Source organism: Bubalus bubalis, chromosome 17, assembly GCF_019923935.1.
Source record: "Bubalus bubalis isolate 160015118507 breed Murrah chromosome 17, NDDB_SH_1, whole genome shotgun sequence".
NCBI classification, from domain to species: domain Eukaryota; kingdom Metazoa; phylum Chordata; class Mammalia; order Artiodactyla; family Bovidae; genus Bubalus; species Bubalus bubalis.
The window spans coordinates 7,655,357-7,682,521 of NC_059173.1; the positions used below are offsets into that span (position 1 = coordinate 7,655,357).

Below are 27,165 nucleotides of genomic sequence, written 5' to 3' on the forward strand. Positions count from 1 at the left end.
TTTCCTAGGCAAGAATAGGAGTGGGTTGCTGCTTCCTCCTCTGGGGGATCTTCCCAACCCAGGGACAGAACCTGCGTCTCCTGCGTTGCAGGCAGAATATGACAAATATCATCTGCAAAAATGACCTCCAATACTTGGCTTACAAATCACTGCAAATCCTCTTGTAGGGATGTGTGTGCCAGGAGATGATTAGGGAGGAGCCAACGTTAAGAGTCCAAAGACGGTCACAGCAGCTACAACTTAGCAACATTGGCAACAGCAGGGATTTAGTTCAAGTATTAAGTGCTAAGGGCTTCCCAGGTGGCTCAGTGGTAAAGAATCCACCTGCCAAGGAGGAGATGTGGGTTCAGTCCCTGGATTGGGGATATTCCCTTAAGAAGGAAAGGGCAACCCACTCCAGTATTCTTGCTTGGGAATCCCATGGACAGAGGATTGGGCTGTAATGGGCAGTCCATGGGGTTGGCACAGAAGAGTCAGACATGACTTAGCAGCTTAACAACAATTAAGTGCCAAAGACGTAAGTTTCTGGAGTTTCAAGTGCACCTCATTTGGTAAAGTAACCTGGCGGGTTAATCGGTGAATGGCTGAGAGGCAGGATCAGGTGGGCCCCAGGGCAGGCAGAGCAGCCCCTCAACCCCTCCCACCGACACTCAGAGCATTGCTCAACTTCGCCAGGTGCGACTCAGAGTCGGCTGCACTTGGGCCCGGATGGAGGCGGCGCCGGAAGAGGCGGGGCAGCAGGGTTGAAATTGAAATTGGGGTGGGCCCTGCTGGCGGGGGCGGTGAGGTACATCCCTCAAGGCAGCCGGGCTTGTCCTCTCTCCAGTCCCACCTCTGCTTGGTGACTGCTTTGGGGGCGCAGGACTGTGTCCTGAGGAGGGATAACTCTTTTGGAAAGGAGGTCTGCACCTCTAACCCCGCAGAAATTGGTGTTCACACACCGTGGGGCTAGAGGAGAGGGACCCGAGGGCACAGAACTGTGGGCGCATCACACACAGATCTTCCTAATCCCAGAGGAGGAAAGACAGAAGGTGAGCTGTGTGGGCCGAGTCCAGAGGACCAAGACTGGAGACGGGTGGAGTCGCAGTTTAAGGGTGTGTGGGTGGGTGTGTGTGTGTGTGTGTGTGTGTGTGTGGTAGCAGTTTGTGTATGTGTATGTTGTAGCAGTTTAAGGGTGTGTGTGTGTGTGGTAGCAGTTTAAGGGTGTGTGTGTGTATGTGTGGCAGTTTAAGGGTGTGTGTGGGTGGGTGTGTGTGTGTGTATGTGTGGCAGTAGTTTAAGGGTACGTGTGTGTTTGTGAGTGTGTTAAAGTCTAGGGGACATTGGGCTCCTCAGTGTGCTGTGGGGATGCCTCATAGGTAAGATCTCAGGACACACCTGAGTAATCCCAGCAAGCACTTTGACCATAGTGTCTTGTGAATCCATGTGAGGGAAAAAATCACAATCAACAATCTTCTTAAACTCCAATGAGTTATCTTCCCAGGTCCCCTGTCTTTTATTACGGGACACTCCTCTGACTAATTTAGCAGCAGTCCCTTTTGTTGGTGTGGTTGGCAATCATGTGTAGTTAGTAACCTGATGCTTACAGTTAAAAAAAAAAAAAAATTCCCAGGCAACAGTGCAGAGATGTCTAACATGACTGTGTTCTTTAAGGGCCTCTCCCCTTCAGGGCCATCGGCTTCAGGACAGCAATGACCGGCAGGGCCAGAGTTCACGCCCGAGGCAGAAGGCGGGATACACCACCCTCAGAGCCTGCTCAGCCCGAGGCGGCGAGGGGACACCCAATGCCTCCAGTGCCCAGGACAGACCCACCGCTGAGCTTCGCTGACTTAGTGAGACGCGGCACAGTGGTGAGCTCCCTCACATTGTTCCCTTTATGCAAAAGATGCTGCCTTTCCAGAAAAGAGGGAGATTGGTGGCTCAGCCGTACAGCTCCTCTCCTGCTATGGAGTTCGCTCCTGCTGAGAGAGAGCAGACAGAAACTCATGAGAAAAGTCGGACTCTATGGCTGGGCTGCCCGTGTAGGTAGGCTTTGTCTCCACTGCTTGCTTCCCTTTCTCATGTGTATCTTCACAGGTGCACACAGGCTTTCTTCCAACCCTGAGTGGATGGAAAGGCACCCAGATCCCTTGGCCTCAGCCAGTGACTCCTCTTTGGGGAGTGACCTCAACGCAGGCAATTTTATTCAAGCGTGTGAACAGACTGAGTTGGACAGAATTTCCCATTTTGTTTAAAACTTGGTATCCCTGCTGTTCCGAGGCATTTTGGTCTTCTCTTATCCCCTGTCCTCTTTGTGTGCTGAGGAGAGGCGGGGTGGGTCTGGCTTTTACAACCTCTGATTGATCCTGGTGCTGGCCCAGCAGTCCCATGACCCCAGCGGTCCCATTCTTTCTCCTCCAGGGCTGTTGATCCCCTGTCCTCTCCCCCTGCTGCCTGCTCTGTCCCTCCTCTGGCTCCTCCTCCGTCTTCATTTTCAGCCTCCAACATCAGCTTCTCTGTCACTAAGACAAATACAGCACCCAAGCAGAACTTCAGTGCTGTCTCCACTGAATGTCCGCATCCTGGCCTTGGCCCCTCACCGAGACCCCAGGGCACTGGCTCTGCTCCTGCCTGAGGTCCCTTAGCCAACTCTCCATCCCCTAAATCTCTCTCTCTCATCTCCTGAGTCCTAGGTCATTCCCATCTGCCTACAGCCGGCTGAGCTGACTCCCACCAACAACTATCCTGTCCTGGGTTCCGCTTTCCCCATAGTTAACTTTCTTTCTCTTCTCATCAAAGAAGTCTGGTGTCTACTCCGAACACCAGCCCTTATTTCCGTCTTGTCTCTCTGCTCCAGTCAGGGGTCTCCCCCATCCCTCTGCTGAGAAGGCTCTGGTCAGGCTTTCCTAGTATCCTCTGCTTTGTCACTTCTCCGGGTCAGTCCTCCGCAGTCTTGCCTATGGCTTATGCTTGGAACCGTCGAGCCCTCTTCTCTCCTTGGTCATCTCCTTCCTGTGTGGTGGGCCCGTCACTGCACACCCTTGGCTTTCTGCTGACTTCACTAGCTACTGCTATAAGCTTCCCTTGGCTGGGTCCTCCTCCTGTGCAGTTGAAATGCCCAGGACCTAATCCTTGGGCCTCTTCTCTGTGATCCGTGCGCTCACACCCTTGGTCATCCTATCCGTATCATGGCTGTAGGTGTGATCTGGTAAGTGGACAGGTTCCCATGTTTATATCTCCAGCCAGACCCTTCTCCTGCACAAAGGAACATCCCCGGGGATGTCTCACATTCTTGATTTGACCTCCCAGACAATTCCTAACTACTTCACTTGGTGAAATCCCCTTCTTCCAGTTGTTGAGGCTGAAACCTTTGGATGTATCCTCTCTTGACCTCAAACCCTTCGCAGAAACCACCAGGAAGTACTGCCGTCCCCCCTGGACTTGCGAAAAAAAAAAAAAATCCAGTCTTTGATCATTTCTCACCCTCTCTCTATTACTACCCCACCAGCGTCCCTGGCTGGACCCCACGAACGGCCTCCTAACTCATCTGGCTTTTGCCCTGGTCTCACCCTCAGTCTGTTCCCAGCATCGAACCAGATATCTTGGGTTCACGTTCAGCCCACACCCTGTAAAGGCTCCTGTCTCCTCAGAGTCGGAGGCAAATCCCTTTAGTTGGCCACCCTTCTGCTGCCCCTCTGAGTCCTCCTGCTTCTCCTTTCCCAGTTCGTCTCGCTCTTCCCTGAGCTTTTCTTCCTTAGGAGCTTTGCTCTTTCTTCCACCTGAGGTTTGTGTAGTTTGTTAGCTCGCAGCCTCCGAGTCTTTGTTGCAGGGTCAACTTCTCGCTGAGGCTCTGTCCCCCATGAGTCAAGGCAGCCAGCCTCCTTCACACCCCACCTTTCCAGGATTTTTCATACTTGGCTTCCTCCTACTTTTTTTCATTTCCCCAGCAATTATCATAGTCATGCTTTGTAAGTTAGTTGTTGATTTATTTTCTGTCACTGGAATATGAGCTTTTCAAGGAAGTTCCTTTGCTTTATGCCCTGATACATGCATTATGGCACATGGCAGGCATATGACAACTTTTGGATGATAGAGTAATGTTATCCATATGTTCAACTATCTCCCCAAAACATGCAGGCTCAGCAACCTCGTCAAATCCAGCCTAGACTCCAGTCATTGACAGGTGTTAGACACGTGGCTGAGGCTGGACCACCAGCAGGAGCAGAAGCGATGTCTCAGCCTTCAGGTAAAAAGAGGGAGGAAGAAAGATTCAGTGAAGGGCAGAGAATGTTTAGTACATGACAGGGTTAGTCGCTCAGTCGTGTCCGACTCTTGGTGATCCCATGGACTATAACCCACCAGGCTCCTCTCTCCATGGGATTCTCCAGGCAAGAATATTAGACCAGGTTGCCATTTCCTTCTCCAGGGAATCTTCCTGACCCAGGGATCAAACCTGGGTCTCCTGCATTGGCAGGTGGATTCTTTACCACTGCGCCACCAGGGAAGCCCTCTTTTCTGGTGACCCATTGCTAAGTAATGTTTGGTTCCTTTGCTATCTTTTCTACCTCAAAAAAATCTTAATAGCTGGGGTATAATATTGTCCTTTCTAGTTCCATTTCCCTTTTTGAGTAAATTAACAACTGTTATGCTTGTTTGTACATAGAAGAACTTCAACCGGCATCTGAATCACAGGGATCCTTGCTGAGGAAGAAGAGGGATGTTGGTAGAGATTATCGAGACTTTGTGGTAAATACTCGGCAGAATTTGGTCCACGTTAGAGAGTCGACAAAGGGTATGCTGGCCATTAACAATACAATTTTATGGAGTTGTTTAAGTGTCTATGATGCTTTTATACCATCATTTTAAGTGGAGGTACCCTCTCACCTTCTTACATTTTTATAATAACATTCACTTTTGCAGAAATTAAGACTTAGAGTCCTGGAGGTACTCATTTTCCTCTCTTCCTTTTATAGACACTAAGATAGAATGACCCAGTTCTTTGGTTGTGCTGAGACATACTGATTAATAAACTGCACCCCCCCCCAAAAATAAACATTATTACATACAGTGGCTCCCCTCCCCCAATCCGCAGCTTTTGGGACATTTGTGCTGCAGAGGTTTTCTTTTGATATTTCAAAAGAAATATAGAAATATACCTGTTAAATATAGAAATAAATCTGTTAAATACCTGTATTTAAATACCTCTGTTAAATACCTCTGTCCTTGAACTTCCTAAGTGTGGGCTTGCATATGGACTTACCTAAACTCATGTGAGGGATTCTGGATGCCAGGTGTATTATATAACTGCTTATGTCTATTGCTGACCACCTCCCTTGTTGGATCTAACTCTGGCTCTCAGTATCGTGGTGTCCAGATCGTCTGTCTGGGGTCTGATCAGCCAGACTATCTCATGACTGCCACGTGATTCCATTTTCCCAGGCATGCAAGGTAGCCCGGTAATGCTATTTTCGAATCATGTCCGGCTCAAGTCTTGCTCTCAGAGGCATTTATACAAGTACAACGTCATCTACACGCCAGACATAGAGGATGGAAGCAAACGGGAAGCTCTACTCTCTGAACATGAAAAGTTACTGGGAAACCGTTGTATATACGATGGAAACTCCTTGCTGTTACCTCACTCGCTAGGGGAAACGGTTAAGTAGTATTCTATGTCTTCCTACATTCTTCTACTACGTCTGTATTAGTATTCTACATTGTTCTTCTTTCCCATTTTTCACTCTAGAGTAGCCAAACTCGCACCATTCCTGCACAGCAGTTTGTGGAGAAATCCTAAACACTCCTTGCCCACAGGACTTGTAACAAACCCACGTACCACGTTTAATTTTCACTGACACTCTCTAGTGTCTCATCTCACTGCCTAAACTGAATTTATTTGACATAAAGGTAAAATAAAACATTTACATTTTTTGATGGCACAGTATGTTTCAAATGCTGATAATGAAGCTAAATAATGGGAACCCACTCCAGTATTCTTTCCTGGGAAACCCCATCGGCAGAGGAGCCCTCGAGGGTTAGGGTTTAGAGTCCATGGGGTCGCAAAAGAGTCAGATAAAACTGAGCAACTGAACAGCAACAACAGTTTTTAAAATTCCCTGTTCCCTCTTTTTTTTTTTAAGCAAGAAAAAAAAACCATTAGGAGAAGAATTTACTGTTTTATCCTATAAACTTCTCTGGTAAAGGGTCAACTAATTCATAGGAACTTGCCTAAATGAAAGTTTTGACTTGAACATTTAATTCTGACTCTTCTCTTTGGTCTTGCCCATCCCACGTTTTGCCTGTGTCTGCCTGTCTGTGGGAGAGACTGATCCTTGCACTTGTGCTGTGCTGGGCAGCCAAGTGACAATTTGATCTGTCACACGGTGGAGCTTAGTTTCCTTGGAAGAACTAAAGGAATTTTTTTTTTTCTTCCTCTCAGAAAAAGGAAGTGGTCAGCAAGTTGAAAAATGAACCTGTGAAGATAACCTTCGAGCTCTCCAGAAAACTCCAGACTACGTCTCCGGACTGCCTCCGCTATTACAACATTCTCTTTAGAAAGTATGTACGAGTGTTTCCTTCGGATTCAGTTGACGCACACTACTCTGTGTCAGCGGTGCTGCACCCAGCCAGTTGCTTCTAGCATTTTGAGTTCTTGACAAGTCCCACCTTCTGAGAGGGTGAAGGATCTTCTGAGATGAAATGACACTGCAGCTTTAACGAGGCATGTGCAAATGCCATGGGTTTCTTCAATATTCCACTACCTGCCCACCTCTACTTTCCCTGTTGGGGACCTATCTAAAAGAAGTAATAGACATCAACTATGCATATCCCTGCTTATTTCTTTCTGGAGAAAATATACTTGTTTTCTGTTCTAGACTCACTATAATGAACAAATAGTAAAAATTAAATTAAAACTTGGAACACGTAGACTGCAAAAGATATTTCATTTCTAGGAATGAAGGACATGCTGATGGCCTTTCCATGTTATATTCTTTTATATTACGAAAGAGAAAATTTGAGGTTAAATTAACTTCAGGATTCACCTCAGTAATGTATTAATAATTTACTTGTTATTAATAGTCACTATCAGGCATTTTATGTTAGTATAAAGAAAACCACGGACAGGTCGTTTCCCTCTCTAATGCATCCTTATGTGTGTTAACAAAGGCTTACTGATACTTCACTTTCAACAAAGGCTATGCTTCCAATTCTTATGTGTGTTAACAAATTCTTACTAATATTCACTGCACTTTCAACAAAACCTATTCTTCCATTTCTAGAATGTTGGAGAAAATGGATTTGAACCAAATTGGTCGCAACTATTACAATAAAAATAAGAAGACTGAGTTCAACGAGTATAGGTATGTATGAAGTGGTCTATGAAGTGCAAAGTTTCACATTCTGTAGACCTAATCATAGAAACTTTTGAGAAAGTTGCCCATCTGAACTGGTGTATGATTTCCAAGTGATCTTTTAAATACTATCCAATGACTGTGAACAACTAAGTTACAACTGAATTTATCATTTAAACTTAAAAATTTATTTACCCTAAAAATTCCTAGCATAATAAGCATAAACTTTTAAGATGGTCAGTTATTGTATAAACTTTAGGAAATCAATCATCTGAAACTTGGATAATTTCTCTGAAATTATAGTCAATCCAACACTTGCCTCTATGTGCATCTATTACTTATTGGTATATGTGTATATAATTTACATATTATATATCGTATATATTCTCACATGAGTATGCTGCTGCTGCTGCTGCCAAGTCGCTTCAGTCGTGTCCGACTCTGTGCGACCCCATAGACGGCAGCTCACCAGGCTCTGCCGTCCCTGGGATTCTCCAGGCAAGAACACTGGAGTGGGTTGCCATTTCCTTCTCCAATGCATGAAAGTGAAAAGTGAAAGTGAAGTTGCTCAGCCGTGTCCAACTCTTCGCGACCCCATGGACCTATATATAATAGTTTAAGGCTGCAAGTTGTAATAAAAATGATTTAACAAAGATGTATTACTTCTAACTAGCACATCAGGTAAAAGTCTGTATTTGAAAGTCCTTCAAAAGATCAGTGATTATTAAAAAGAAGAGACTAAAACTGACAGCACCAGTGTGCATGTTAGACGGTGAGTTTAGGTCCCCTACCACTTGGCTTTATGTCCAGAGCTGGGATCTTGACACCCACACCTAACTTGTTTGCAGGTTGGAAATATGGCCTGGGTACGTTACTTCTATTCTTCCATATGAGATTGGTCTTACTCTCTGTGCTGATGTGAGCCATAAACTGCTCCGAATGGAAACTGCTTATGACTTAATATCACACACTCGTGAAAAAGCCAGAGGAGAAGATGCCAAAGAGAAAATTCTTAGAAAATTAGTTGGGTCATCTGTTCTTACAAAGTAAGTCTGCTTTTTGAAAACCTATGCAATCACTTATACTTTTTTTCATTAGAGATGTTCCTAGGATTTTAAAATGATTAAATGTTGACATTCAGAAGCAGAAATAGCATGATAATGGTAAGAATCATTAGATACTTTTTCTCACCGAGTTATACAGCATAGAAGTATGTAAGAATGTAAGAAGTCAATTGTAAACTCTGCAGTCCTTGTATGTGCCGTCCCTGTATGTCCTCCTGTTAATTCGGTCGTTGGCTCTGAATCCTTATTGCACATGAGGGTATGTATGCTTCTTCCAGATTTATTTTCCTTTCTCTTTGTCTATAGCTATTTTTAAAAATTTGTGCTCAATTATAATCTAGCAAATTTCCATTTGAAGGAAGTTTTTGTTTTTAATCTCCCTCTACACCAGAAATCTTAAGTTGATAAGAGGACATTTTGACTAAGTAAGTTTAAAACCAATCTGAAGAAGACCAGAGCTGGAAGACTCGCACTTCCTAATTTCAAACCTTATTATGAAGCTACAGTAATCAAGACAGTGTGATGCTGGTGTAAGGATAGACATAAAAGTCAGTGAAACAGAATAAGGAATCCATGCGTTTAACCCTCACTATTAAAGTCAGTTGACTTTTTGACAAGGGTATGGGGACAATTCAGTCAAGGAAAGAAGTCTTCTTTTCAACAGCTGTTGCTGGGGTAGCTGTATATTTACCTGCCTCTTCATCATAGGATATACAAAATTAATTCAAATTTACTAAAAAATTAACTCAAAATGGACCTAAATAAAAATTTTAAAAGAAAACATGAGTAAATTATTTGACTTTGAGTTATGCAAAAACCTTATTAGAAAAGTCACCAAAAGCACAAGTGATGCCAGAAAAAAACAAAAAACAAATTGGACTTAACCACATACAAAATGTTCTTAAAGAACACTGTCATAAAGGTGAACAAACAGCTGGCAGAATGGGGGAAATATCTGCATATCTCATGTAGTAAACAATCCGTGTCTAGAAGCATAAAGAATATTTACAACTCAATATTGAAAGAAACTTGACTTTAAAATGAGCAAAGAGTCTGAATAGACATTTCTCCACCTAGAATATATTATATCATATATATCATATCCATATATTATATGGATCATTAGCTATCAGGGAAATGCAAATTCAAACCACAATGAAATGCTACTTCCTATCTAACTGGGTTAGCTAAAATTGAAAAAGGAAAATGTTAAAAAAGTGTTGGCAAGGATGTGGAAGAATTGGAACCAACCATCATACACTTGCTGAAGAGCCCGTCATTTCCTCAGTGTGTTAAATATAGCATTACCATATGACCCAGCAATTCTACTCCTAGAGTAGAAATAAAACCATGTCCACCAAAATTGGTATATGAATATCTACAACACCACTATCCACAACAGATTGAGTGGAAACAACACAAATGTTCATCACCTGGTAAATGGATAAACACAAGTGTGGTATGTCTATACAAAGGTATATTATTTGTCAGTAAAAAGGAAGGAAGTAGCAATACATGCTGCAGTGTGACTGAACCCTGAAGAAACCCAGTCAGGGTTTCTCATATAATTCAATTTATATGAAATGCGATGAGTAGGCCAACACGTAGGGGCAGGAGGTAAACTCATAGTGGTTTAAGGTCTGGGTGGAAAAAGGGGGTGACTTAGAGTTAAGTATAACTTATAGTAAAGTATAGTTAAGCTCATAGTTAAGGTGTTCCTTCTTTGGTTGATGAAAATATTCTAAATGTATCTAAAATGGATGCATGACTCTGTGAATATACTAAACACCACTAGATTTCACACTTACATGGGTGAATTGCATGTTATATGAATTAATCTTAACAAAGCTGATATATCCTACAATTAGAGTAGGATTTTAAACCACTTCCTTTTTATATGGCTCCATGCACTAAAGTCAGGAATAATACCATATATTCCATGATTATTCTGCAGGTATAACAACAGAACCTACAGAGTGGATGATATTATTTGGGAGATGTCTCCCAGCTCTACATTTACCAAATCAGATGGCAGTGAAATCTCCTTTGTGGACTACTACAAGGAGGTATGAAATTTTCTTTAAACACATTCATCTTAAAAAATTTTCCTGTTACATAGTTAAGTATAAGTCTCAAGTCTTATTTAGATGTACTGCTACTGCTGCTGCTAAGTCACTTCAGTCGTGTCCGACTCTGTGTGACCCCATAGACGGCAGCCCACCAGGCTCCCCCGACCCTGGGATTCTCCAGGCAAGAACACTGGAGTGGGTTGCCATTTCCTTCTCCAGTGCATGAAAGTGAAAAGTGAAAGTGAAGTCGCTCAGTTGTGTCCGACCCTCAGTGACCCCATGGACTGCAGCCTTCCAGGCTCCTCCGTCCATGGGATTTTCCAGGCAGGAGTACTGGAGTGGGGTGCCATTGCCTTCTCCAATTTAGATGTACATATGTATATATTTGTGTATATGCTCCCTTTGGGTCTTTGTAGCTTGGCTTATAGCAATTATCCATGTATTCCAGTGCCTTGTCTATAGGGTAAAGTCACATAATTAGAATGGCTCCAAGATGGCCCTCCCGGTCAGTTTTAGATGTGGCTGTGGTGGTTTTAAATACGTAGATGAGCTGTTAGGTAGAAAATAAAATATGGTAGAACTTCAGAAATGAGAACATTATGGAGGAGCTTCAGCCCTACACAACTTGGTTCAAAAAGAATGACCAACTGCAATCTGAAACGATTATCTGCCTGTTATGTGTTAAATCTCTTAATTCATGGATTCCTCTATTTTTAATTTAAGTGCTCACAAAGACATAAACTGAGGCCAGTTGGTGAGGTTGGTTTTCTAGTTTTGGCTCGTAAAAGAAAGATAATTAAAGGCATGGTAGATATATGTGACCAATGGAAAGAATTTATAAATGGATGATTTTTTAAAAGTTATAAATTGACACTTAAAGAGCCTGTATTATACTGGGACCCAAAGCTACTTGGAATTTGTAAGTACATAGCCCTCTGACATCCCTTCAAGGGGTGGTTATTATGACATCTTCATTTGTGTTTCACACTTATTGCTTGTTCATTTCGATCCCTAAAGCATTTAGTGAATGCCTATTATATATCTTGAGTATACATTAGTAAGACAATTGAGTTCTCAGCTCTCAAAGGACTTGCATTCTCATGGTAGACAGAGAGGTGATGAAAGAAGAAAACTATTCTAATAGTTACAAGGGATATGGAGACAATTAAAATTGGGTGGTATTGTGGAGAGTGTCTGGTGGCTACTTGGTTTGCATATTCTTCAAAAGCTCCTCGGAGAAGCTGATACCTAATGTCAGCAAGGAGCAAGCTGGGTGTGGATGAAGGAAAAGAGATGGTATAAAGACACTATTTTCAGGATGGGCATGGTGTATCCAGAGCCCAAACAAGGGTGGAGTGTTCTCGAGAGAAACTGGATGTTATCGTCCAGTCAACTTATGCAGATATTTGTAAGATGTCTTGTCTAATGTACAGAGAATGGGCTGCTGCTGCTGCTGCTAAGTCGCTTCAGTCGTGTCCGACTCTGTGTGACCCCATAGATGGCAGCCCACTAGGCTCCCCCGTCCCTGGGATTCTCAAGGCAAGAACACTGGAGTGGGTTGCCATTTCCTTCTCCAATGCATGAAAGTGAACAGTGAAAGTGAAGTCGCTCAGTCGTGTCCAACTCTTCGCGACCCCATGGACTGCAGCCTACCAGGCTCCTCTGTCCATGGGATTTTCCAGGCAGGAGTACTGGAGTGGGGTGCCATTGCCTTCTCCAAGAGAATGGGCTACATGGGGGTAAAAATGGAGGAAGGGAAGCCCGTGAGAAGGTTATTAAGTCAGTTAACTTAAAATGGTGCTTGGTCTGGAGTATGGTGGGAGAAGTATGGAGAGGACATAGTGAAGGCTTGGATGTGATAAGCGGTGGAAAGGGATGACCAAAACGTAACCCTTTGGGCTTTATCTGAGGAAGTGAGTGGAGGGTGGCATTATTGACTGAAATGGGGGACTCTGTGGGAGGAGCTGGTTTGGGGACTGTTCTGGGATAAGACAGGCACTGATGGAGTTGCAAACTGAAATATCAGTGAGTTCATTTTAAAAGGTTTGCTTCTGGCTTGAATACTTCTGGCTCTTAAAGGCTTGGAGATCCCATCTGTTACCACTTTGTGGCTCTACCATCTTAACAAGTGGACTCCAAGGTTTGGATGTTAGAAGAGAGCTAGAAGCAGCTTACTGGCTCTTAGGTCCCTTAGGCTGAAAGTTGTAGGCTGACGCGCTACTTCCAGTCATACTTGTGAAAATTCAGTCCTATAGCCTGAACCTAACTCAGTGAACAGTTCTCTTCCATGCACAGATGTGGTGAGCTCAATATCATTTCTCTGTCAAAGTGGGCAAGTTAAAGCATGCTCTCTGGGCCTGTCGAGTCTGGAGTCACAGGGTGTACAGCCTGGAGTTTTCATTTTGGAAACAAGCTCCTTTTGAAGTTCCCAGAAGCTTAAATGCCAGTGAGTGAAAGTGAAAGTCGCTCGGTTGTGTCCGACTCTTTGCAACCCCATGGACTATACAGTCTATGGAATTCTCCAGGCCAGAATACTGGAGTGGGTAGCCTTTCCCTTCTCCAGGGGATCTTCCCAATGCAGGGATCAAACCCAGGTCTCCTGCACTGCAGGCCGATTCTGTACCAGCTGAGCCACAAGGGAAGCCCAAGAACACTGGAGTGGGTAGCCTATGCCTTCTCCAGCGGATCTTCCCGACCCAGGAATCGAACTGGGGTCTCCTGCATTGCAGGCAGATGCTTTACCAACTGAGCTACCAAGGAAGCCTTTAAATGCCAGATGATACCACAATTCATGTGGCTAACTTATTACTGATGAGGACCTTGCTAACAAGCAGCTTAAGAACAAAATCTATGAAGAACCTCCACTTTGGGTTGGGAGTACAGGCACCCTGTTGTACAAGAATTTTCTGCCTTCAGGATAGGAACTTCTGTATGTGATGTCTTAGAAGACGCCTTTCCTTACTGGCCATGAAATTAAAAGATGCTTACTCCTTGGAAGGAAAGTTATGACCTACCTAGATAGCATATTCAAAAGCAGAGACATTACTTTGCCAACAAAGGTCTGTCTAGTCAAGGGTATGATTTTTCCAGTGGTCACGTATGGATGTGAGAGTTGGACTGTGAAGAAAGCTGAGTGCTGAAGAATTGATGCTTTTGAACTGTGGTGTTGGAGAAGACTCTTGAGAGTCCCTTGGACTGCAAGGAGATCCAACCAGTCCATTCTAAAGAAGATCAGCCCTGGGTGTTCATTGGAAGGACTGATGCTGAAGCTGAAACTCCAGTATTTTGGCCACCTCATGCGAAGAGTTGACTCATTGGAAAAGACTCTGATGCTGGGAGGGATTGGGGGCAGGAGGAGAAGGGGATGACAGAGGATGAGATGGCTGGATGGCATCTCTGACTCGATGGACTTGAGTTTGAGTGAACTCCGGGAGCTGGTGATGGACAAGGAGGCCTGGCGTGTTGCGATTCATGGGGTCGCAAAGAGTCGGGCACAACTGAGCTACTGAACTGAACTGAACTTCCTTACTGGAAGCAGGGCTAAGGATTTAGGGCAAATAAACAAAGAGGAATGCTGGGAATAGATGTATAACTGCCACTCTAAAAAGTGGCCAGGGCTTTTTTGTTCCCTGTTAGTAACAGGGATCCTCTTGAAAGTTCTCAGTGTGTTTTAGAAAGTTTCAAGGCATGACTGTGGTGAGAAATACATACTCCGAGAGCCTCTCACCAAAAAGGGTAGCACGATGATTCCATTGTTTGGTGGGTGTCCTGCTCTCCTTGGCCATCAGTGATCCCTGGGACATCAAATCAAAAGAACAGTTAGAATATTTTTGGTGCTTTCTTGAACTTGGGGAAACTGTATCACTACACCTCTGGACCTCCAATTGTGACCTGAAAATATACCTTTGCACCTATTTACGTGACATTACTGAGGTTCTGCTAACGGTCATGCCAGTGTTCGTTCTTCTCTTCAACAGCGATATGGTACAGTGGTCACTACCTTAAATCAACCACTTTTGATCACCAAAGGCAAATGGAAAAAGAGCCGACAGGACACACCTCATCAGCCTATCATGCTGGTTCCTGAGCTGTGCCACCTGACAGGTACTGCGGATTTATCCCATCTTCATAAAAGACACCCTTTCTTTAAAGTCACCAATATTACTTTACAGCCTTTTTCATAAGATTCCACATGACCCAGACCTGTGTTCTCTCTGATTTCCTCCTCCTTCCGGACACAATAGTTAAGTCTCCTCTAATACAAATCTATTCTTGCTTGTTCAGCATGTTATCATTCAGATTTTTTTTTTTTTTTTTAAAAAAGGCTTAACGGATGACATGCGTAAAGACTACAGAATGATGAGAGATTTGTCCACCCACACGAGGATGGATCCTGATAGAAGGCAGCATAAACTGCTCACATTTATGGATGCTTTAAGAAAGTAAGTGCTTGGGAATTCCGTGGTGATCCAGTGGTTAGGACTCTGCTTTCACTGCTGAGGACACAGGTTCAACCCCTGGTTGGAGAACTAAGATCCCACAAGCCGTGTGGAGTAAGCGCTACTTTTCTGTGTGGGAGTATGAAGTAAAGACCTGTGTGGATCACTTGGCATCTCAGATTTCTTCAATTAAACAGTGATGATTGGGAAGAAAATTATATTTGGGAGGAGACGGGGGAGGGAAGGGCAACTATTTTTTTCTGTCATTGCGAGGGTAAGACTGAAATAGATTCTAAGTGCCCGCACAAATGTGAGAACAAAGACAAGACTGTTGCAGAGTTTAGGGAGTTTATTGGTAGCATCTTGACACAAAAGACAAGCAATGAGGATCTTTAGATGAGAGCAATACTGACTTGTGTTTTGCAAATGGATAATTGTCTTTGCTTATTTTCTTGGGTTTGGTCATATGGCAATGTCTTTTCTTTCAGAAATAATACTGTGCAGAAGGAGCTTCGAGATTGGAATTTGGAACTCGAGGAGGGGTTTTTGTCCTTTTCTGGAAGAACTCTGCAAGATGTAAGAATTCACCAAGGAAGAAGGATGGTAAGAGCTTCATAATTGTCATGTCAGAGTTGGGTCAAATTACTAACAACCCAAAGAGGGACTAACTTGGTCGTGTCAATAACTCTTTCCAGACTACCTGTCCTTTCTCTATGAGAGGACAAGTCAGCATTCAATAAAAATGCATGTAACATGCTTGGCATATAGTAAACTCATATGTGTTATATATTATATCTTTGTTATTAATAGTATTGTGTACATTCTCTCATGGCAAAATAATCTACCAAATGTATCCTTAGAGAGTCACAATATCCTTAAAAGTCAAATATCTAAAATCAAAATAACCCAGAATTGCTCATGGTAAAACTCCAGTGTTACTAACCTATATCTTGAAAAATAGCTAATACATTAGATCAGCTGCTGAAGTCTACAATGGACAAAGATTTCCTTGAGATTGCTTTTTTAAGTCAATGTTTAATACTCCCAGTATTCTCATCTCAGTTGTTTGTGATTTCATAGATCCATACACTTAAAAAATTTTTATTTGGCTGTACTGGATCTTAGCTGCAGCATGAAAAATCTAGTTCCCTGACCTGGAATCGAACCTGAGCCCCTGGCATTGGGAGCAGAGAGTCTTAACCATTGGACCACCAGGGAAGTCACAATCCATGCAGTTTGAATATTTTCTCATGCAGTCTGGTGTTACCTGTTCTTATCCTTCAGCATTTTGAATAAACATCATAATGGCAGCAGAAAGCAAGTGGCTTGTTGATTTCTTGATTTTAATGGACGTTTTTTAGAATATAAGGTTTTGGAGCTTTCAAGGATCAACTAATGAATGAGAATTTCGCGTTTAAAACTTGAACTCTGTCCAAGTTCTTATAACTCTGTCTTGTGGGGATGCGGGAAGCAGGGCGGGGGGCAATTACGTTTTTAGCAAACATGTTTGAAAGCATGTCAGATTTTATATTAGTTATAATAAACTTATCATGACTGAAGTTTAAAATGATAATGTTTCATAGGAAATATCACAGCATTTACAATGGAAAGGATCTTAGATGATGTCAGTTTTTCTTTTTTAATGAATTTTATACCATGGCTTGGAATTCTCTTCCAGTTTGACAACCATAAATCAGACTGGTCAAAAAACACAAGGGAGGCACCATTACTTAGAGCAATGTCACTGGATCATTGGCTAATAGTCTATACTAAGGGAAATTATGGAACAGCCCTGACCTTGCAGCAGAATCTACAGAAAGTGACACCCAAAATGGGCATAACTGTTAGAAATGCAAAACTGTAAGTAGAGCAGAAATTATTTATGATTTCAAAACTGGTTGCTGGCAATCTGAAAGTGGAAAGACTTCTGAAACTGTAGGACTCTGACTGGTTATCCAAACTCTAAAATGTATGTGAACAAAAAAGTAAAGTCTGCTCCAGCCTGCATGTATTAAATCAGACTCTTGGGATCTGTAGATTTCTGGCTATTGGGCTTCATCTTGAAGACATGAGAATTAGCAAGTGGATGGGGTGGAGGAGGGGAGATGGTAAAAACTAGTTTCCAGTCTTATTTCCAAAAACGGAACTTGGTTTTGTCTTAAAAACTTTCAACTGAAATGCTTATCTTGTTTTGTATCATGTTTCATTGCTGTATAAAATCTTGTTACGTGTTTCACTATTCATTATTTTTGAAATATGAAATACTTATTTTCTAGGCTTGAAGCAGCTGATACAGTCCAATCTTACATAAGAACCTTAGAAAAACATGCTTCCCAAAAAACACAGATGGTAAGTGTCTATGTGATGTGTGCCCCCTCCTTAGTGAGTGAGCTGCATTTGAATGTATTAATATCTTTGAATTGAGATGTTGCCATTGGTTTCCCAAATCAGCCCCAAAATAGAAATTTACCCCTGTAATGTAGCTCAATACAGACTTTGGGGTTTTAGCTACTACCTAATATCACTCACTGTGTTATGCTCATTCTTTCAGGCTTGAGGACTTAGAATTTTTAAGTCTCAAACTGAAAAACACCATAAAAATATTAGGTAATATGGATTATGGTAGTCACGTGTGTACTATTTCTCTCTCCAGCTGTAACCTGCAAAGTCTGTGATCCAATCTCTTTCCAGTAAGTGTCCTTTCTTTCATCTGGTATTTCTCTTGGGATTTTTCCTTTTCCTCATCTGATGTCTTAGACCAAGCTGTCAACAAGTATTGTACCTAAATTACTAAAGTTACTTCTTTTTCCTTCCTTCTTTGGGTGCCTTGTTCAAACTCATCTCACATTCTTCCTTCATCATCCAAAATGCTCCTAAAAGGGATCTTTTGTTTCTTGATCACAAAACCAGCATATTCCTCTTATTGGCTTATTCACAGAGCCCAGCCTTCTCTCTCCTTTCAGCTTCTACCAGGGAACCTTTTAGGCTACACTGAATGCTACCTTCTGTGAGTCACCATGCTAGCGGTAAAGAACGTGCCTGCTAATGCAGGAGATGTAAGAGGCTCGGGCTCGATCCCTGGAGCGGGAAGATCCCCTTGAGTAGGAAATAGCAACCTACTATATTCTTGCTGGAGAACCGCATGGACAGAGCTACATTCCGTAGGGTCACAGAGTCGGACACAGCTGAAGCGACTTAGCACACAGGCATGATGGCTACTTCTCTGAGCCATTATCATACGCAGATGACATGTCTTACTTTTGAAATCCCGTCCTTAAGTCTTGTGTGCTTGCTTCCTGTCACTGTGATTGAACACCATGCTTAAATCTTCTCCGGTGTTGTAGCCTTAAACCTTAAATGCTTAGCTAGGGCAGGGAAGCCTCTGGTGGGACTCAGCAAAGACTCACATGTTAGAATGGCATTGAAGAGGCCATGGTGGTGGGTCTGCATCCCAACTCATGACATGACTTTGTCCACTGAGCATCTGCCTGGAAAGTGAAAGACTGCTTTTCTAACTGTGGGGACGTCTTTTAAGAAAGTGTATCTGTATCTTCAATGGGAACGTGTCCCACTTTTACCCATTTATCCTGGCTTTGCTTTTTGGAACAATATCTCTTATTCAAGGTGCCCCTTAAATATTTTAAGGTATTTTTTGTTTCAGATGGTGGGGACATGCCTATAATCATATACACTCCAAACAACTGGAATGATTGATGAAACAGCAACTGGAAATTATGTGCAAAATATCTTTAGGCATAATGGCACCCCACTCCAGTACTCTTGCCTGGAAAATCCCATGGACGGAGGAGCCTGGTAGGCTCCAGTCCATGGGGTCGCTAAGAGTCGGACACGACTGAGCGACTTCACTTTCACTTTTCACTTTCATGCATTGGACAGGGAAATGGCAACCCACTCCAGTGTTCTTGCCTGGAGAATCCCAGGGACAGAGGAGCCTAATGGGCTGCTGTCTATGGGGTCGCAGAGTCGGACACGACTGAAGCAACTTAGCAGCAGTAGCAGCAGCAGAAGTCTCCCTAGACCCATAACAAAGGGGAATTCATGTGTATAAGCAGGGGTGAAGCCACGTGGCTCACAGATTTCAAAGTCTGTGTGGCATTGGGTGGGTGGGGGCCCAGAACCAGTCTGTGTAAAGTAATCCACTGAATGTGATGGGAAGACATCAAGCCACATATTTATATCTAAAATTAAATGTTAACTTCCCAAATGTTAAAGTCAATTGGTGGTAATACTAGAAGAGTTCATAAGTACTCACATAGTTCGGGAATATTTTCCTTATGGCGTGTGCAGACAAAAGATTATAGATCACTATTTTAAACAGGTCATGATGAGGAAGCATAAGTGTTTGAATAATAAATTAATTCCTATAAACATGTGAGTTGGAGGAGTAAGACAGATATACAGGAAATAAAAGCACATTTAAACTATAGATTTTTTTAAATTAGGAAGGAAAAGAAATCTATTGAGTTAATAATTTAAGGCAAAAAGAATAAAATAATCAGCTTATATTAATACATAATACTACCTATTCCTCAAAATCCAATATTGGCAGTAAAAATGCCAACTGTGAACACAGTGCCCATTGTTTTAAATAGAGGATCTTTTATAATTTTTCTGTGTAAAAATGAGTACACATCAATCCAGTGTAAAACCTCCACTATTTCTGTGAGATTTTAAAGCATTTTTGCTTTTCATATTTTCAGACTTATAGGAAAGTACAACTCTCTTTACAACCATCATTCAGGTTTCCCAGTCAGTAAATTCTGTCACATTTCTATAAACATTCTTTTTCCCTCTCTATACCTACCTGTGTTGTGCTGTGCTAAGTCTCTTCAGTTGTGTCCGACTCTTTGTGACCCCATGGACTGTAGCCCACCAGGCTCCTCTGTCCCTGGGGATTCTCCTGGCAAGAAGACAGGAGTGGATTTCCGTGCCTTCCTGCAGGGGATCTTCCCTACCTGGGGATTCAACCTGCATCTCTAAAGTCTCCTGCATTGGCAGGCAGGCTCTTTACCAGTAGTGCCACCTGGGAAGCCCTCTGTATCTACCTACATATAACCATTCTTTCCTTTTCATTATGTATGTAATACATGTGTATATATACCTATGTGTCGCTATTCACAGCAGCTACAGGTATGTACATGGGTTTCCCAGGTGGCTCATCTACCTGCCAACGCAGGAGATGAAGAAGACATGGATTCAGTCCCTGGGTTGGGAAGATCCCCTGGAGGAGGAAATGGCAACCCACTCCAGTATTCTTGTCTGGGAAATCCCATGGACAAAGGAGCCTGGTGGGCTATAGTCCATGGGGTTGCCAAGAGTCAGACACAACTGAATGGATAAGCACACAGGCAGTTTGTGTGTATATGTGTTTTTCCTCAACCATTTATCTGATCTACACACCTAATTCAAATTCCACCTTCATCCCCTTTTATGGCCAAATAAATTCTTTTGTTCATCCAGGGTCCCCTGAGGCACCTGACAGGCTTTTTTAGTCTTCTTTTAATCTGCGAAGTATCTTTAATCTGTCTTTGGGTTTTACGACCTTGACATTTTATATCTTTCCTAAAGATGAACTGGTTAGTGTGGAGAATTACAGTATGGTTAATATTTCTCTTGATTAAATGCATTACGCAGGTAATGCATTTAATAAAATCTCATACCCTTTCATGGGCCCTGTGGCTCAGCTGGTAAACAATCTGCCTGCAATGTGGGAGACCTGGGTTCAGTCCCTGGGTTGGGAAGGTCCCCTGGCAAAGGGAAAGGCTACCCACTCCAGCATTCTGGCCTGGAGAACTGGACTGTACAGTCCATGGGTTGCAAAGAGTCAGACTTTTAAAAGTGGACTGAGCCACTTTTACTTCACCCTTTCACGTAAAAAGAAAAACTTGCTAAATCTACAATGAGAAAAGAATTGCCCTAATCTGATAATGTCTGCCAAAAACTTCTATAAGTATCATTATGTTGAAAAGAATATATTGATGACTTTTTCCCATTAGTCAGAAACAAGTCAAGCAGGAACCTCTCTTCCTAACTGCTTAGTATCCTATTAGAGGTCCTGGCGAGAGTTTGGAACCTTGTAAATCAGGCAATTTCCATAACAACTCCCCGAATATGTTTGTTGGTATTGGGGGGAGGGTAAAATGGAGATAATAGTATTTCTAAGTAGACTGTTGAGATAATTAACCAAATCAAGTAAAATGCTTGGTGAGTGCCCCACACATAGTGATCATCCATCGATGGTGACCGTCCTGATGATGGTATAGTTCAGTCCATGTTCTTAACCCACTGTGTCGACTTCATGATAAACTCCTGGAAATCAAATGACCAGCATAGAAGCGTCTGGCAGGTTTAAGGGACTGATGCCTATTTCCAAATACCTCACAGCCTGTCTCTTCCATACGTTCACACTAACAATTGTTGAATGAAGTGTGATTCTAGACCCTTCGTGCTCATGGACTCAGGTATCTGTTTAAACAGGCTCTACTTTGTCAGTGATCCGATGCTACATTCCTCGACACAGCGTCCATTTCTCACGTCATCGTGTTCTCGCATCTTGGGGAGTTTCACGTTTGCTTCCTTTCAAGGTCCTTTGCCTGCTGCCCACTGACAACAAGGAAATTTACAATGGCATAAAAAGATACCTGTGCATCAATTACCCAATTCCAAGCCAGTGCGTGTTGAAACGGACCTTGGACAGACCTAAGACGCCAGTGACCATCGCTACAAAAATTGCTCTGCAGATGAACTGCAAGCTGGGAGGTGCCCTCTGGAAGGTGGACATAGGAGTACGTGGGGATTCTGTTGGCTTCTCTTGCTTTCATCCATCTTTGGCAGAATTTGTGAAGGTCCTATTTAAATTGTAAATTTGCTTTGTGTTCTGTTCTAACTCAATATTCTACCCTGTTTAAAACTTAAGTTGCAGAACGCAATGTTCATCGGTATCGATTGTTTCCACGATATTGAACGTCGACGGAAGTCAGTCGCGGGATTTGTGGCAAGCATCGATCCAGACCTGACACGGTGAGTTAATCTCTGGGAGTGTCTAGTGGGGAGACCAGATGACAGAGGCGGCCCTCATGCATATTGCCGGCAAGATCCATGGACAGGTTGTTCTTAGCGATGAGCTTTCCTGACCTTCTGGCAAAGTTAGGCTCCCAAAACATTCTGTGTGGAAGCTTCTGGCCGTTCTCTTTTGCTGCATACTGCGACAAATGTGGCCGCTTAAGACAATGCCCACGTGACCACGGGCCGTCCTGTGGGTCAGATGGTGGTGGTGGCAGGGCTCTCGGGGTCTTACAAGCATTTGCTACGTGTAAATCCTGAGAAGGCAGTGAAAATGTAGAGCCAGAATGCCTCACCCCATCCACCGAGTGCACGTTCAGATGACGAGGCAAACATACGTCATGACCGTTTATCAGGCCATCCCAAGACTGAAGTGAACAAAAGTGTAGTAGGGATAGACATGCGAGGCAAATCGGTGATTGTCCTTGATACGTTGAGCACTGGTCACAGTATCTATTGCTGTTTTGAAGAAAACTGTTCCCTCCAAGCAGATTCATATGGATGAGCTGCTGTTTAATCGATTCATAAGGATGACTCCTGACCTATGAAATATGAGGAGGAGTCTGCAGAAAAACCCAGGGTTTGTACCTAGTGGAATTCAACAGTAGGAGCCATATGTATTCAAAGCATGTATAATTTGTAGCTAATGTTAATGGCTGTTTCCATTCTATTTTACTATTTGTATGCATTCAAAATGTTACAAAATGTCTAAGATATGGGAAGAGACCAATACCCTGATCACTGCAGGGGCATGAACATATGGATCTTTAGTTGGATCCTCAGCTACTGACAGTGAATTTGCAGGGGGAGGGGGTGCATGCATAGATTAACTTCATTATTTTGATTCTGAATTAATCTTGTTTGCCAAGCTAATGGTTTATTTTTCTCCAAACAGGTGGTTCTCTCAGTGTATCATCCAGCAGTCGGGGCAGGAGCTTGTCAAGGGGCTGACAACCTGCTTGTATAGTCAGTGTCTGGTGGAGGTTGGAGGGCCTGAGTCTGTACTGGGTGGAGATTTTGTGCCCAGCCCCTCCCCCCGCATCCCCGCCCTCCCCCGGCTCCCAGCCCAGGGACACCTGGCAATGAGTGAAGACGCTTTTGGTTTTCACAGGGGGACACAGGTGCTATTGGCATCTAGTCTAGTGGATAGAGGTTTGGGGAGGCTGTCAAATGTCTCACCATGCATGAGACAGCAACACTTTCTGCCTCTGACCTTCACAAAGAACTGTCTGGCTCAAAATGTCCATACTCTTGTTGAGTCTGGACTAGATGGAGGACTTGAGCAGTGTCCTGAAAGCCACCACCATATTGACAGAAGAATCCAGAAGTTGTCAGAAATAGTGGCCACTTTGTTCTAAAAGTCATGGTTCATTTATATGTGTTTCTGACTTCCTTTCAGCTGCCCTGAAGCTCTGGTATGAACAAAATTCATCTCTGCCACGTTCTATCATTGTGTATCGAGATGGAGTGGGAGACGGACAGCTTCAAGCGCTCATAGATCAAGAAGTAAAACAGATGGAGTCCTACTTAGAGAAGGCTTACAGAGGACAAAAGTAGGTATATACATCATGAAGTGCAGACTTTATAAGTCTTGCATTTTAGTTTGGGGGGGGCAGGGGGTGGGGAGGAGTATCTGTAACCATTGTGGTTTGTGAATTGGAGAGCTGGACACAGCAGCCTTCAGTGGGTGGCTGGGGAGAGAACATACCTTTCTCCTGGAAGCCCTGAATAGCAGGTGGTTGTCCCACATGGGAACCCATGAATCTTTCTCTTTATCTAATCTCCTGCCAAACCTTGATGGAGGAGGGTTTGTTAACCTCTGATATTTTTAGCATCCATGAATACAGCCTGTCAGTAGTTTGTACTTATCCAGCTTCTCGATCCTGGAGTTCTGTACATCCCAGGGCTGGGGCTTTCTCACAGTTCTCTTCTCTGGCCTCATCTGCTTGTCAATGAAGCCTGGTGGCCAGCATAGACAGTACAAATAATTCTGGCCTCAGGAGGAAAGGACCCTTGCCCTAGGATCTGAGTGGCTATGAGTCGAGACCTCCTCCTATACTGCCTGAATCAGGCTAGTGGAGTTAAGACAGTAAAACGGGTGGGCAGAAAGCTGCCTGCCGTCTGCTGCTGCTAAGTCGCTTCAGTCGTGTCCAACTCTGTGTGACCCCATAGACAGCAGCCCACTAGGCTTCTCTGTCCCTGGGATTCTCCAGGCAAGAATACTGGAGTGGGTTGCCATTTCCCGTCTGCAGGCTCCCCTTAATGGCTCCTAAGTCTGGGCTGTTTTTGACATTCTGAATGCTTCTGAGATAACACACAGCAAGTAGTGACAAGTGATCATAATCTTTTAAGGGTCAGACTAACTTTTATCGTGGTGAAGAAACGAATAAATACTAGATTTTTTATTGAAAAGGATGGAGGGAGACTTAACAATCCATCTCCAGGAACAGTTATTGACCTAAAGGTGACTAGGACAGAATGGTAAGCCACCTTTCTTTATTTTAAAGGTTCCCTTTTATTTAAATAGTAAGAATTTTTCAAGGTTTGAATGATTTGGATGAGAAAGGAAGAATTGGCCTAAAGAGGGTTAAAAATGATTTGCGTGTTAGATGGTAACTTTTTTTGTCTTCATTTTGTTTCTCAGAATTTAAAAACCAAACAAATATACCGATCATTCTAAGATGACTCAGGTGTTAGGTAGAAATGCTAGAACTTCTGGTTCACTTTGAACTTCTCAAGAAATTATGCAAATAAGAAAGTTATGCAAAACACACAGCGAGAAATAAACAGGACATTCATACCAATAGAGAGGGAGAAACGAAACCAATTTGAAGAAAGGCAGAAACACTGATTCTTCTAGTAGAAGGCAGGAAAGAACTGAAGAAAACAAAGCCAGTGGAGAATAAGATAAACGTGAAGCATAACATAAGGTGATATAAACATTCAACACTGACAGTAAACTGGTTAACCTTACCACTTACATAATTTAGGGCGTTTGAATCTATTCTGGTGACTTGAAAGACAGATACTTCTATTTTTCCCTGAATCACATTACCTATGACCATGTCTAATGTGCTGTTTTGAAGTGTGCTGCCTCTAGGCATCAGCACATATGCTTTGAGTTTAAATCCCATGAGTGTTATTAATCACGTCAATGATTTGCCTGTCTTTTGTAGATGTGCTTTTTAGCAAGTCATCACTCAACAGTTAGGCTTCTAAATATAAAGGAAGCTTGGTAGAATGGACTTCTATAAATTAATGTTACTTCAGAGACCAGGTTTGCTACATCATTTTTCTCCTAAAATAAGCATGAGACCGACACGTTCTATAATTCTAGGTATGATTTTTTCATTGTGAGTCAGTCTGTGCGGGAAGGTACTGGTACTGTCACTCCCACTCATTATAACGTCATCCACGACACGCTTTACTTGAGCCCGGATGCGGTCCAGGGTCTCACTTACAGACTCTGCCACATGTACTACAATTTTTCGGTAAGTTTTTTTTTTTTTTTTCTTCTTCAGTTTGGTAGTGTGTATCTGTTAATCTCAGACTCCTAATTTATCCCTCTTCCCTGCCCTTTCTCCTTTGGTCACCATGGATTTGTTTTCTGTGTCTGCGAGTCCATTTCTGCTAGGTAAATAAGTTAATTTGTACCCTGCTTTTTTAGATTTTACATATAAGTGATGCAGTATAATACTTGTTTCTGACTTACTTCAGGTAGCATGATAATCTCTAGGTTCATCCACGTTGCCACAAATGGCATCATTTCGTTCTTTACGGCTGAGTAAGTATTCTATCGGAGAAACATACCACGACTTTGTCCATTCATCTCTTGACACACACTTAGGTTGCTTCTGTGTCTTGGCTCTTATACGTAGTGCTGCTGGGGTGCACATGTTTCTGAGTTAAAGCTTTCTTCTTTCCTGGATACGCACCCAGGGGTGGGATTGCTGCATCATATGCTAACTCCATTTTTGGTTTTAAGGAACCTCCATACTGTTTTCCACAGTGGCTGTGGTATTTTTGGATACTGATTTTCCTTCACATCTGTGAAACTGTACAAAATTGAATCTACTTTTTGAAACTTGGCTATCTATAATAAATGGAAACTTAGGGGAAGTAAACATAAAGGTTAAAAAAAATGGTTTTTTTCTTTCTCCTAAAGGGTATCATCCGAGTTCCTGCTCCTTGCCATTATGCCCATAAACTGGCTTACTTGGTGGGCCAGAGTCTTCATCAACAACCACACGAATCCCTGTCAAAATCTCTCTTTTACCTTTAACCTACAGAAGAAAGCACAATGGGATGCTGAAAAACATAATTTATACATTTATCTTCTCATTTTGCATCTGTACATCTGAAATATTTTTTCCAGATGTATGATCAGAATTTAAAACCATTCTTGACATGGACGAGCTTCAGAGATGTTAAGCTATTTTCAACAGGATCACTAACTTAAACATGAGGCTTCTCTTCTCCAGGTGGGAGAACTGACAATGAAGGTTTTGACTCACAATTTACCTCTCAAATCTGCTACAAACACTTTATGATTCAATGTGCCTGAAACCTCTACTCCGAGTAAAGCTGCTATAATTGTAAAGGTTGGGAATTAGTCACATGAAGAATAAGTCTATGAACAAGTAAATTCTACTTGGAAAAATCATACCTATTTTTGAAACAACCTTTTCCTTAAGGACAGCAAAGATTTAACAGTGGCAAAATTAAATGGGAATTTGTGTTTCATATTTTGTAAGGAAGAAGTAACCTATATGTGAAACAGTTTATTCTTTGTACCCATGTAAGAATCAAATTTTTTTTTTTCTGGTGGAGCTGTAATATGGATTTAAAAGTTGGAAGCTCAGGAACATAACATTTTGTCATTTTCCCACAAAGAAGGTAAATTAAGGGCTTTGTTAGCATTTGTTTAATTCATTCTCTTCTGCATGTTCTAAATATGACATTATTGTGGTAGCTGTACCATCATCAGAAGATAAGCTGTTTAAAGTTGTCATGTTTTTCCTGAAAGCAGACATTTTTTTCTCTCTCCACTCAAACCTACCTTTAAATATACTTAAGAGACAGTATGTGAAACTTTTATTTTCCTATACTCCTAAATGGAGTGGTATATATTTTTTTTTTTTTTGAGGTGGGGTGGTTAGGGAGAATACACTGGCTTTGAATA

At 42.6% G+C, this 27,165-nt stretch overlaps 1 protein-coding gene across 3 annotated transcripts; it reads left to right on the top strand.

Moving 5' to 3' along the window:
- The first annotated feature begins 751 nt into the window (after window positions 1-751).
- PIWIL3 (piwi like RNA-mediated gene silencing 3) lies at window positions 752-26,392 on the top strand. 3 transcript variants are annotated; one of them, XM_044930026.2, is made up of 21 exons: window positions 752-1,031; window positions 1,654-1,850; window positions 4,117-4,225; window positions 4,646-4,771; window positions 5,419-5,633; window positions 6,416-6,534; window positions 7,257-7,337; window positions 8,177-8,374; window positions 10,347-10,458; window positions 14,439-14,565; window positions 14,786-14,903; window positions 15,389-15,503; window positions 16,579-16,760; window positions 17,177-17,249; window positions 21,506-21,706; window positions 21,838-21,941; window positions 22,879-22,949; window positions 23,383-23,536; window positions 24,336-24,464; window positions 25,321-25,474; window positions 26,149-26,392. In XM_044930026.2, the coding sequence occupies exons 2-21, from the start codon at window positions 1,692-1,694 to the stop codon at window positions 26,263-26,265; spliced, it is 2,664 nt and encodes an 887-aa protein (XP_044785961.2). In that variant the 5' UTR covers window positions 752-1,031; window positions 1,654-1,691; the 3' UTR covers window positions 26,266-26,392. The 3 variants fall into 3 exon arrangements, with proteins under 3 accessions (XP_044785961.2, XP_044785960.2, XP_006055649.3); XM_044930025.2 differs by having other exon boundaries at window positions 753-1,031; window positions 1,670-1,850; window positions 4,643-4,771; window positions 26,149-26,375; XM_006055587.4 differs by having other exon boundaries at window positions 754-1,031; window positions 4,643-4,771; window positions 26,149-26,368.
- The last annotated feature ends 773 nt before the right edge of the window (window positions 26,393-27,165 follow it).

Excerpts from the sequence above, each read along its gene's own strand:
- PIWIL3 (XM_044930025.2), top strand. The coding sequence starts at position 1,692 with ATGACCGGCAGGGCCAGAGTTCACGCCCGAGGCAGAAGGCGGGATACA. Across the intron at positions 14,566-14,785 it reads TGAGCTGTGCCACCTGACAG|GCTTAACGGATGACATGCGT; the intron begins GTACTGCGGATT and ends TTTTTAAAAAAG. Across the intron at positions 17,250-21,505 it reads CTTCCCAAAAAACACAGATG|GTCCTTTGCCTGCTGCCCAC; the intron begins GTAAGTGTCTAT and ends CTTCCTTTCAAG.